Below are 13,415 nucleotides of genomic sequence, written 5' to 3' on the forward strand. Positions count from 1 at the left end.
GCGAAATCCTGCCCTGTGGCTGAGAAAAGAGCCGGTCACCTGCTGTAGGCTTTACTGGGTCTAATACACAACTGGACTTTGGATTAGAGGGGTGGAATAGGGATATCCTTAATATGTGTGCAAAAAAACAATAATAATCGCCTGATCGTCATCATTATTACCATTTTGTTGTTCATGCTCTTTTAACCACTTTCCTATTTTTGACATGGGGGCAAAACCCTGGTATATATTCCAATGTTCATCTTCAATGCCAAAAACCCAATAAAATCTTTAATCACAATTATTTGTATGATAATCTCCACTAAAATGTCATGGTACAGTCCCATATAACATGCAATATCGATAGCCTAAGACACTTAGGCCCTAAGTGTTGGTGGCCGCGTTCATTGAAGTTCAGTGGAGAAGTGGCGCCATGTTGTATTTGGTTCCTCAAGCTCGATACTTAGTGAAGTAGACCTGTGTTGGCTCTGTTCTTGGTCTGCTCTTGTTTCCTTGTACACCACATCTCCTCAACAGAAATAGCAGATCTACAAGCTCACATCACGTCGGAACGAGACGCTGTGAGCTCGTAGTTTTGCTATTTCTTCCAAATACATAATACGGGACACTCAGGTTCAAGAAATATTTTTTTCCAAATTGGTTCCCAGATTGGGGAACCAATTTTAAAGAATTAAAACTGACCACAGGTGGAGTCAGAGTCTCCCACCGTACTTAGGCCCTCATTTATCAATCGAGTGGAAATTCTGCCCCAAATTCGAGTGTAGGATTCGTAGTACACCCACGTCGGGTCGGCATTTACAAAGTGATCGCAGACAGCTGTTTCTTCCTTAATTTCGTTCGGACGTTTATAAATGTGACGGCTGAAATCTATCTGGCACGCCCTATGAAATCAAGCCTCGCCCTCGTTTTTGCGACATGAACAACTGCCATACGACCTGGAAACCATGGTTACAGGAAGAAAAAAAAGGTTCCCTCGCTGCCCCCTCTCTCATACACAGACGCACGCACACGCAAGGCAACTTGCAACTTGTTGTATCTTAAATAAATAAACCTGCATGAATTAAATAAAGCTGTATAAAGGCCTACCCTGTCTGTTTCTCCTCTCGCTTCGCTTCCCTTGCTGCCTGCCTCACCCCCCCCCCGCACGCACGCACGCACATATCGCAATTTGCAAGCAACTAGAGAGAGAGAGAGAGAGAGTTGTATATTAAATTATTAAAGTCTTTTTAATTTAATATACAACAAGATATATTAGTGAACGAAAACCTGAACCTGTGAACCATGAATTAAATAACAAATAGGCACACACACGCTGCTGTTTTGCATAGGTGCTCCTCCTGTCCTGTCTGTCTGTCTCTCTATCACTGTGGTCCGTCCGTGACACCGTGACCAACTGACCATGCACCGCACGTTCGAGAGTCTTTAGATTGCCTCGCAGTCGCTAGTCGCTGCAGTGGGGGGGCTGTCAACTGTCAATATATGAATGTGCAGCCAAAACCGTATAGCCTCATGTGGCTGGCACGTGGTGGTGGTGGGCTGGCTGGGTAGTCTACCTATCTCCGATGCGGTTCCCACTTGCGCTGGCACGGTACATTTGGCATTCGAGCGACGCGTCGGGTTTATTAAACGAGGAGGAGATTGCACATACCAAACTCCAGAAAGACATCGGCCTGCTGTAGATTAGGCTACAGTAACAGTAGGCTACCCACGCTGGGACTCTCCGCAGCTGCACCACTGCACTATAGTAGGCTACTCTCCAACGTCCCGTCATGGAAATATTTCAGCACAAATATTTCAGCCCAAATCCTCGCATGTATGAGCTCATGCAAAACACTGTTTAAATGGCTTAGCATACGTTGCAACATTGTTTTTAATTGCGCGATTTTAATTGCTTGCTTGTAAAGTTGGAAATCTCCTACTAATTTCATATGACACAAAGACACATCGTTGATGTATTCTTTTACTTTTTTTTAAAAAAAAATTACATTTAGCCCATACCTATACAGTTTTATATAAACAGCCTACATATGTTTAGATGCCTGTGACAGCCTCTCAGCTGGTCAAACAATGCTGCTCCGCTGTTCTACGACAGAAAAACAGGTGAGGACAAAGCGTACGACAGCTCCCGACCAGACGTGGTTCTTGTCTTGGCTCAAGTTCAAAATCAAACGTTGGCGCAAATGGTAAATGCCGAAAATTGCGGTAATTTCGGCGTACGCCCATATTTTGGCGTACGCACGGTTGATAAATGAGGGCCTCTAATGAATGAGTTACATAATTGAGATCATGATTCAGAAGTTGTCTCAGATCTAAAGACTTGTCTATACAGGAATTTAGATGCTATGCAGCCAAGCTGTGATGCTTTGCTATGTCTGCTAGTTCAAGCACATATGGCTGTTGGGTGGGTGGGATTTTCTTATGCTGCACATTATCCATAAATCCATAAATTGTGTCACAACTCACAATTAGAGTAATCTTTGGACATGGACTGAAAGCATTCATGGCTGAACAGCTTCACTCCACTCTAAGCCCACTCTGCTTCTGACTGGCCGGGGACAAGTTACCGAAAGATGCTGCTGAAATTTCTCGGACGCTGTGCTGTAAACACTGTAAAAGCGCATCTCATCTACAGTATTATCGTTATTGTGATTCATGCTGACTGAATCATTATGATGATTCATGATGTGTGTAGTAAAGTGTTGCAGGTTGTGTCGTATCATTGAAGGCGTGTTGTGTTTTGTTTGGCAGCAGGAGGAGGATGACCCGGACCGGGGGCAGCCCTGCATGCGCTGTGGGGAGCAGTGTCCTGGATTCAGAATGCACGGCTGGAGGTATGTGATGTCATCACCACTATACCATACAATACTGCTAATCACAGGTGCGTAGAGTAGCCAAAAACTGTACTCGAATTTAGAAGGCATTTCGTTGCTGTCCTCCATATCTCCATATTCTAACGTTTTGTGTTTTTTTTCTAAATTAACACCCCACAATCATACTGCATACAGACAGTGTCACACAAATGCATCAAAAGCAGTAGATCTACACGCCTGAAACTTGGTGTGAAGTGGCATGTTTTGAGCTTGTAGATCTGCTACTTTTAATGCTTTTGAGATGGAATCCTGAAAAGTAACAGTTTAGGACATATGAGCCTTCTGCCCACAGAAGCAGGGCGTAGTAACTTATAAGCACAAGTGGTTTAGGATTTTGCATGTCGCCACCAGTACAAATGAAACCAAATGGAGTTTGGGTCCATTTTGTTTAATTTGTACACTCTATGAGTTAAATTAGCACTGATAGTTTTACTGTGTAATGTTGGTTGTTTTTATCTTTTCATTGCTATGTCAACATCAGTGGTGTTGTAGTAGTGTACTGTATGGAGACATACATGTGTGGAGTTTAAAGGACAGTGCATTGGTGCATTAGAAATCAGATTAACTGTGTACTGACTGCGCTCATGTTGAACATAGACATATACGAATGACACAAAACAAACAATCAGTGCGCTGCACGCACATGGTATTAACGCTGAGCAACTGTGTGTGTTAATAGGAACAAGGTCACAGCGTGACATTAAACCCTGATAACAGCACTGCCGTTTTGTTTTACTTGTCTTTATGTGCGCAGTGAAAACAGGAGCACTATAGAGCAGACGGATTATCATTATCCATGCTGGGATTTATAGTATGTCCCGGTCTAAATGACCATGTGCAGTGATGCACATGCACATTGCACACACACACACACACACACACACACACACACACACACACACACACACACACACACACACATGGATGAACAGAGTCCTCAAAGTCCTGTACAGGGCCTCCTTGAGGGGCTTCCGGGGGGTCTCCAGCCCTAAATGTCTTTTTCGGCTATTCAAAAATAGTAAGCTAATACAAGCTCTTGAGTCTCATGAGTTTTTTTTTTACATTTATCTGACAAGTCTTGACAAATCTTCTGAAATTTTTGGGGGTATTTGACATGATAATGTTTAAGAACCACTGTCCTATACCATGCTGAATGAAGGATGATATAGCGTAGGGCGTAGGCCTTTTGACATACAGGTTATTTCCTGACATTGCACATTACTGCCGTTGCCGGGACACAAATCTTGATTTTGTATTTGTAACAACATTCACTTCCCCAAGGACTCTCAACACGGTACACATGTTAGGCATCTGACCCCCATTTGAACAGATTGTGTTCCAGGGACCTCCATAAGAGTGAAGGGTGAAACCTGACAATTAATTCTTACTTATTTCTAGCCGGTGAAATTTCATGGAAATTAAACGGTTCCTCATTTTGCTGGAGACCCACTGGAACCCCCTCAAGGACCCTTGGCGCTCCCCAGACCACACTTTGAGAACCACTGTCTTAGCAGTCAGCTGGAACACACTCTTATGGACACGAGGGGAATTCCACTGTTCTCTAGAGAGGTGTGAGTCTCCAGTGTGCTGTTGTGTGTATTGGGTTTCAGAGAATGTAGGGGTTATCTTGTAGCAGCCCCTGCCCTCTGTGCTGTACGTCGTCTGCCACTCTTCAGCAGTGGTAAATGAAGTTTTGCCACTGTATATCTGCACACCACACACGTGAAATTTGTCCTCTTTGCATTTTACCCATTGGTGGTAGTGCTCGGTGAGCAGTTAGGTTGTTAAAGTGTCTTAGTTTGACACTCGGACACATTGCTCAGGCCTGGAATCGAACCTGGGACTTTTTCCTTCCCAAGCGGACTCTCTAACCATTCAGCTATGGCAGCCCCATACCACAATGTATAAATTTACTCTGATACAAGTAAAGGGCCTGTGTTCATTGTTCAAAGGCCTGCTCTTCAGTAGATTCCATTCTGAAGAGCTTTAATCAGCCTTAACTTTCTCTCCTCTCTCTCTTTCGGACCCAGTTGGGTCTCTTGGTCATGTAATCCGCTCCTTTGTTGTAATAAGATTAGCCTTTATAGCAGTAATAGGCCACGCCCCTCTATCACTTTACCCGCCTCCCTTCGTCCCACGCTGGTTATTTCCATTTCATTATGTGTTTTCTGTCCTTGCATAGATTAAGGCCACAATGTAGATTATTTTGTAGGATTGCAGCTGCAGATTTTGTAACATTTGATGATTGATGAAGCAATCATGAACAAACATTCATGAAGTGGATGTGCGAATATTTTCTTTGCAAAGACCAGTAACATTTGATGATAATATCAGTAATTATTCTTTAACCATTTATTTCGTTGTTAATTCCAGCCGAAGACAATAATATTAACACACGGTGTGATGTGAGAGTGCCGACTAGCCGACATTTACTCCCTCCTATCCAACTTTAGAGTCCGGAGCACTGCAGTGTTGCTAGTGCTGCTGACCCGCTGTCGCGCCACAGTGTGTCTATGAAGGTGGTTTGCCTCTTTCCATTCCTGGTTGTGCCCTGGGTTGGCTCCCACAGTGTCAGTTCGCTCGCCAGTCGCCACCAGTTCTGGGTGCCTGACACAGTGCCCTACCAGCCTCATTCTCTCCCTGACCTTGTCTGTGACCAGTGGGAGAACTCTGTAGAGTGAGATTGCACGTGCTATTTGTAGTAGCATTCTTAGATGACATCCAGGTTCTTTTCCTGCTATGATGTGGGACGGGCGTCCATGTCTTCCCGGTACTGATTCTATTCTACTGTAGCCATGAGCAGGGCGCCTCTTGAGGTCATCTCCCATGTCAAGGCATTCCAGGCACTATCACCAGTGATCTATTAGTCCATGCCCAGAGTAAGGAATGAAGTGATTACTCCTACACTGTAGTCCTGTCCCACACACCAAAGTTGAACATTGTTTAAGTTAAAGGTGGCATTTTTATAGTCAGGCGCCTTGCTTCGGGCTGAGAATTATGTGTACACTACTTAAACCAATATATATGATGGATGTGGTTTAATGATGGAGAGAATCAAACAACAGGCATTCTTTGATCCAACCAAAGGACCATAATTCTGTCTTTGGTCAAGATTTAGTATGATACTAAAGCTTGGAGGTTCGGTTTGGTTGTAATATAAACCATGTGAGTCACATTTTACCTCACACACACACATGCTGTCCTACTGAGCCACATTCCAGAGTAAGAGTGCACAGTAAAATCCTCTGGAGACGAGAGTGTACAAATGGGCCCGTTTGGTCCTATCTGAGGTCACTTCTTGAGCAGCTAAGATAGGTGTGATATGGTTGCGTTTCTTAGAATGACTTAGCATTCTAGATGTATGCGAGCCAGGTCACTGTTCCACAGCCCAGAGTCCAGTACAAATACCAGATGGCAGACGTCACGGTTTGGCCAAGATTGTACTTGTTTCAAGTGTCCCAAGTCCTGACAAATATCCATAAAACACAAAAATTTCCTGGTTTTCAACATTCAGCACCAAATTGTCCTGGTCTTCATCACAGTTAATATATGAAGACTCGTTTGAAGATATTGTTTTGTTCTCCTCTGTTGAAAGGTGCAGTCAGTAGGTGTGCTTACTGCTAATAGATACAATAATTGTCCCCCATCCTGATGAAAACAGGTCAAATATATATATATTAATATGGTAACCCTAATTACTGTACAAATCAGACCTCCTTGCACTCCTCACACACCTCCGCTGCTGGAGAAAAGAAGATCAGCTGTTGTGGTTCACTGATAAGGAAGTGATCCGTCTTTAGTCTGCTGCCTATCAGACAGGGTTGGAGCTTTAGGAGGGAGACAGATGGTTCTCCCACCGCCCAGCCCAGAAAGAATTGAGTTACTTGTGACCCCAGGGTCCTCGCTCCTCGGCAGCCGCACTTCAAAAGTGTGCCGATATCAACGTCCCTATTAGTGCGGTCTCCCTGCAGTGATCACTCAGGAACTAATTAGTTTCTGGGTTTTAAAAGAGCTGGTCCATCTGTTTCACAGAGCCAGATCCATTCAACAGAGAGGAGTATCATCTGAAGTCAGAGTTCATCACACATTTCACCAAGAGGATTATCTTATTACTCTTAGACCAATGTGAATGGCTGCGTACATACTGAGGTCTCTCTGCCCAAAATTAACTTACTCAGTAAACACTGTACTAACCATTCATTACAAATAAATGAACACTGTGGGATTCTAATGTGAAAGGACCATACCGGCATCGATACTGTAGTGTACATAATATCATTGCCTATTCAGTATTCACACAGCTTCGGCCATATATCGTACATATTATACATGAACCGAAACTCAATCAACTCACTGTATTACATATTTTAATGTATATATGTATAATGTTGTTATAAATGTTGATATGAATACCATGTAGTTACACTGAGAGGAAGTATAGGTCACATGATAGGGCCCTGTATGAATTGTGGCTGTCTAAGAAGTAAGAACAGCTATACTAGTCCTCAAGTGACCTCATTTTCTCCAACTGTGTGCACTGCTCAGTATTAAAACCAATGGTGCACTGGTGGAAGAAGTACTCGTAGTTTTGTAACTGTACTGTACTGAAAATGGTACTTGAGTAAAAGTACAAAAGTATTGGCATCAAAATAATCACAGTAGCAAATTAAATTAAAAGTGCTCAAATTTAAAACAAATCACATCAAAATTGTACTCAAGTATGGTATTTGAGTAAAGGTACCAGGTACTTGGTTACTTTCCATTACTGACTAAAAGCACCCTTGCAGAGTTTTGGCTGGCAGGGATGGGGCTGGTGTCTCTCAGCATCCTCCAGCTGGCAGGGAAGGGGCTGGTGTCTCTTAGCATCCTCCAGCTGGCAGGGAAGGGGCTGGTGTCTCTTAGCATCCTCCAGCTGGCAGGGAAGGGGCTGGTGTCTCTTAGCATCCTCCAGCTGGCAGGGAAGGGGCCGGTGTCTCTCAGCATCCTCCAGATGGCAGGGAAGGGGCCGGTGTCTCTCAGCATCCTCCAGATGGCAGGGAAGGGGCCGGTGTCTCTCAGCATCCTCCAGCTGGCAGGGAAGGGGCCGGTGTCTCTCAGCATCCTCCAGCTGCCTGCTTTATGATGAGGATTATCTACAGACAGTATAGTCCCTGTGTTTATACCCAAACATATCAACACCAGCCTGCCTGCACGGACTGGCTGCTGAGTTCAGAGGCATCATGTGGATTAGTGGTCAGATGAAAAAGAAAAAAGAAACAACATCCACTGTGTTACCATGGTGATAATTGTTGTTGGCTGCATTTTTTTGGTAGTATTTTATTTTTTTAAATTTTATTTTTTCATTTTGCCTGTTTTCTCCCAATTTAGACACTATGCCAATTTCCAGGTTTCTAGTTTGTGTTAGTCCCCGTCACTATCGTTAATGAATCCGGATATAAGATCTGCAGCAATACCTAAAATATCCAGGCTTCAACCCAGACGGCACAGTCGGCACCTGACAAAGTACAAACTCACAACGTGTTGTGAGCTTGTGTGTATTATTGATATTTTTGGATAATCTTTGAATTTTAGGGGAATTTTAAGACAGCAATGCGTTGATATTAAAAAGACATTTTACTTTGTAATTTGTCATTTGAAAAGCCAACGTGCTTTTGAATACTCAAGTATTTTTGAAAAGCTGTAATCCAAATTAATACATTAACTCAAGCACAACTTAAGCACAAGTACACACAAGTTAAAGTATTATATCTATAATTTCACTCAAGCACTTTGTCCAACAGTGCAGTGACATCATCTGGTCTGCATCAGACTCATGTGAGAGACTTAACACCTCTGGGTCATCCACGGCCTCAGCCGCGACACGCCGCTGGGGTCAGATTGTGGACAGTGATTCTGCACTGAGATGACTTAGTGTGTTTACTATTATTTACATTTGTTCAGAGCCTACATGACCATTTAAGGAGCCCCAGCTGTGAGAGCCACCAGAAGAGCAGGGCACACGTACACGCACACAAATTTATAGCAAATCATGCCCCCCCCTCCTGACAGGAGAGGGGGGGGGGGGTGTTTTGGTTTAGGGGGAGGGTTGTCGCCGCCACAGAGCGGCTTTATGTGTCCTCTGAACTTGAGCCAGAAGTCCCAGCTGGCAGGCTGTTACATCACATGACCCCAAAGACGTACACACATTCCCAATGATGTGACATTGATCACACCATTTATCATTTCAAGGACCCCCAGTTTGATAATATGCATTAGTGCAGGGCAGGCCACTGACCCACATTTCATACCATTTTTCTTTGGGACCCCAATCTACAATGTAAAATCTTCATTGTTAATTTGTTAATCTGTCGGAGTTAAAGTGTCCATTATATTCCTAACCAATCAATCCCTTGGCTGGGGACCCCCTAGAACCAACTCAAGGATCCCTCTGGGGCCCCGAATCCCACATTGAGGACCACTTCTGTACACAAAGCCTCACTGTGACCCCGTCAGCTTCACACACCGACACACACCCCCTCCCAGGTTGAACGTGGCGAGGACAATTTTCTCAGAGCTCAGAGGAAGATTATAATGTTCCCCTTGCCTTGTTTTAACTGAACGGATGACGAGGGCTTAACGTCTGTGACCTCATTTCCTGCTGGCCGGGTGTCACAGAGCGATGGCAGTGGCACTCGTGAGTGTTTAAATCGGCTGGAAACGGACCTGGAATCTACAATCCACGGCGACATCCATGAAGGTCATCAGATAACATAAATAGCGGCTTTTATACCAAAAATTGTAGATCTACAAGCTCACAAAATGTTGCATTATAACACGCTGTGAGCTTGTTGATTCTCTGTTTTTGGTACAAGACACCTGGTGTGAAACTGATTATAAATCACAATGTTGTGGAACAAGCTTTTCGTGATGTTTTTCTGTGTGTGTGTGTGTGTGTGTGTGTGTGTGTGTGTGTGTGTGTGTGTGTGTGTGTGTGTGTGTGTGTGTGTGCATGTGCGCGTGTGTGCGTGCGTGCGTGCGTGCGTTGTTTATTCTCTCTGAAAGACACCTGGTTGTTGTCTGTTCGTCATTTGTGGCTTCGGAGAGTCAAGTTGAGTCAAACTCCAGAATGTCTTTTGGCTGACATCATGTCTCTGATGTCTCAGTCATTATATGAGTGTGTGTGTGTGTGTCAGTGTGTTACTTGTGTTTACTCAACGAGCTGGTTTACTTTAACTGCCATGGTGTTTTGTTAAAGTAAGTCCTCTCAGGGTTGAACTTTACGGATCAGCGAACCGTATTTATAATCTTGTCGTAGATGTACTGTTCCTGCTTTGTTAGAAAGTAAACAGTGGAGAGAGTTAGGAGTTGAGAGAAAGAGAAGGATTGGAAAGCAGATGTTGATGGTTTTATACCCATTTGATGTGAGTGACTGAGCGCTTGGTTGTCGCCCGCTGATTCAGCCAGCTGTCATATTTTTAGAACCACAAGGCCAATTTGTTTGTAGTCAGATAAGGTGTGATGAGTATTTACCACCATTTTGTACTATGACCTTATTTTACCAAAATGTTATGGTCTAGAATAGATTAACCACCTTAATCCTAGTGTGCCTATTTTGGGTATAGCATATGTCATTACAGGCTCAAATCAGACAAAAATCTAAAAAGAACCACCGCTCATCTGCTGAAAAAACTTAAGTGAGGTGCTGGAGTCACAAAGGGATAATGAGAAAAATAAAGGGAAGCTCCGCACACTCAGATCTGCGCACAATCAAAGTATTTATTTTGCAAGCTTTCGGTCTACTGACCTTCTTCAGGCATTATAGGCTAAAATAAAATGAAACAAAAAGAAATGTAACACTTTTTAAAAATAGTAGATCTACAAGGTCACAACGTGTTAAGACACAGCTCATTGTGAGCTTGCAGATAGGCTATTTTTGCTATTTTTGACATTGGCCTTAAGTGGTTAATCACATACATTAATCAAATAATCTGGAAAAGAACTGACAGACGAATCAATATGAAATTCATTATGAATACTTCCCATGTTGCATCTGCGACGCCTGCATCCCTCCTGTTGTGTGAACCTCAACTCTGCGTTGTCATGTTTTGACAGGAAGATCTGCGTTCACTGTAAGTGCGTGCGCGAGGAGCATGCGGTGCGGGCGGTGCCCGGCCAGCTGGAGAGGATGATGACCAAGCTGGTTTCTGACTTCCAGAGACACTCCATCTCCGACGACGACTCGGGCTGCGCCTCCGAGGAGTACGCCTGGGTCCCGCCGGGCCTCAAACCCGAACAGGTCACAACAACCATGCATGCAGCACACACACGCACACACACACGCACGCACGCACGCACGCACGCACGCACGCACGCACAGTCTAACACACATGCATTGTCACAGTAGCCTGGCATGGCCAGACTAATATCACTGCATATGATATTGCTGGTAGTCTGGAACTTCGGTGTGGAAGATGTATTTTTAAGGGGAGGTCACAAACACATTCCTACGGTCACAGCAAAAGTCTCACTTTGAATAATGGCCTCTGATTGGTCATCCACAACTCTGGGGTCAGTGAAATGTCATTCAAACGAGTGCCAGACCAATCTCCCCAGGGATTATTTTTTTTCTGTGGCAGATTTGTCTTGTTTCCATGCTACTGTCACAGTGGTGGAAGAAGTACTCCCATTTTTGTTACTTAAGTAAAATCATTGTGATATTTTCATCAAAATCTACAAAGTAACTAGTAACTAAAAGTACAATATTTACCTTTGAGATGTAGTGGAGTATAAGTAAAAGTACCTCAAAATTGTACCTAAGTATAGTACTTTAAATGAAGTGTTACTTTACACCACTGTGCGCACACAGACTTATGCTACATTTACGCACGCACAACGCAAATGTTCAGAACGCATGGACATGTCTACACTTATATACTGATTGCTCAACACTGTCTTGAGTTGTTTGTGACATTTATGGGAGAAGAAAGCAGTTAATGCTAACTTGATTTATAGTATTTTTTTTGTTTTGTTAAGTATTGGCTTCTAAAATGTGCCATTACGTATAGAGACCACTGATTACAGATGTTTTGACCGATATTTTCTAGAAACAAAGTGAAAAACGTTGAAATCAATCAGAAAGACGTAGAAGCTCCATTGAAAAGAAAAAAGAATAATAGCAGATCTACAAGCTCACACTGTGAAGCAATGCGATACATTGTGAGCTTGCAGGGACACATTGGCTGCCTATACCGATGTCATCAAAAAGGTATTAGGCGTAAACATCTGATATATCAACCGAACCTGTATACGGTATAGGCCGGGCTCTGGTTAGGTATCTCTTTGTGAAGGTGCTTGTGTCTTCTTGCAGGTTTATCAGTACTTCAGTTGTATTCCAGAGGACAGGGTTCCGTACGTCAACAGTCCAGGAGAGAGGAACCGCATCAAACAGCTGCTGCACCAGCTACCAGCCCATGACAGCGAGGTAACAGCACTGTGCTCTGGACAGGCAACTCTTACGTATCATTCACACTGGCAGCAGTATTCCACACTTCTGCACTCTGAGAAAGCTGCGAGGTGCAATGCAGTGTCTACAGCGAGGATATATGTAATACGTGTAGGTATATGCAGCAGCATTGACCACTGGGTCGTACGTCAGGGTTGCAGCCATATTGGCAGGCGCAACTTGCCATAACTCCATTGCAAGAACTCTATACATGAGCTGTATAGAAGTACCTGGCTGAGACTAAAACTTTTTATAACCATAATTGTTACAATTTGTGCACAGGTAAGATAAGGTGTTTTGGTATAAAAACCCACATTTTCAATTTAACCAAATATTCTATATCATAACATAATGGGCGAGGAGCAACCACCGCTTTTCCACAGCAGCAGGAGGTGGATCCAGCAAAAAGCGTGGCAAAGTATAGACAAGTTCAACTTCTGCAATGCGGCGAGACACAGTGGCAAGCCAACCAGGTTAGATAGAAGTGTGCTGCTGTGGTCAGAAATAGATGCGGGGTGCATCTGGCTTTGTTGAGCGTCTAGTATATGAACACAATTGGCACATGTTTGCGGGAGGGAAGCCTGGCAGCTGGTGGTGATATTTGTCACTGCACATAATCCTATGGGCTGGGACGGCATCTGTCAGCAGGGAGTGTTGTGCTGGAGCAATAGGACAGGGGCTCCAATTGGCATAATGACTTGACAGCACCTTGATAATGAACTAGTAAGAGTGCAACAGTTAATCGAACTGTTGCACTATATTATATTATAAATAATAATATAATATACACTCAAAGTGTGGTTTAATCAGACTAATGGATTAATGGGTTAATCCATTTAGGCGATTACAGATAATGTATTAGAATGTTTTTGCGTTAGTTGAACATTTTTTTAAACACACAGTCAAATATTCGATCAATTGAAAAGGTAATCAATAGAATCACCAAGAAAACAATTGTATCACATCTGTGTTGTGTGTGTGTGTGTGTGTGTGTGTGTGTGTGTGTGTGTGTGTGTGTGCATGTGTGTGTGTGTGTGTGCATGTGTGTGTGTGTGTGTGTGTGT

The 13,415-nt window shown here is 43.5% G+C and overlaps 1 protein-coding gene across 1 annotated transcript in view; it reads left to right on the plus strand.

Annotated features, from left to right (window-relative positions):
• prickle3 (prickle homolog 3) overlaps positions 1–13,415 on the plus strand; it is a 31,510-nt gene that overhangs the window by 9,698 nt on the left and 8,397 nt on the right. Inside the window, exons 2-4 of the mRNA XM_079488776.1 lie at positions 2,749–2,831; positions 10,962–11,145; positions 12,217–12,330. Of these exons, the coding sequence (XP_079344902.1) occupies positions 2,749–2,831; positions 10,962–11,145; positions 12,217–12,330 (381 nt within the window). The remainder of the gene's footprint in view (positions 1–2,748; positions 2,832–10,961; positions 11,146–12,216; positions 12,331–13,415) is intronic.

The sequence above is a fragment of the Electrona antarctica genome (assembly GCF_951216825.1).
Source record: "Electrona antarctica genome assembly, chromosome: 2".
Taxonomy (NCBI): domain Eukaryota; kingdom Metazoa; phylum Chordata; class Actinopteri; order Myctophiformes; family Myctophidae; genus Electrona; species Electrona antarctica.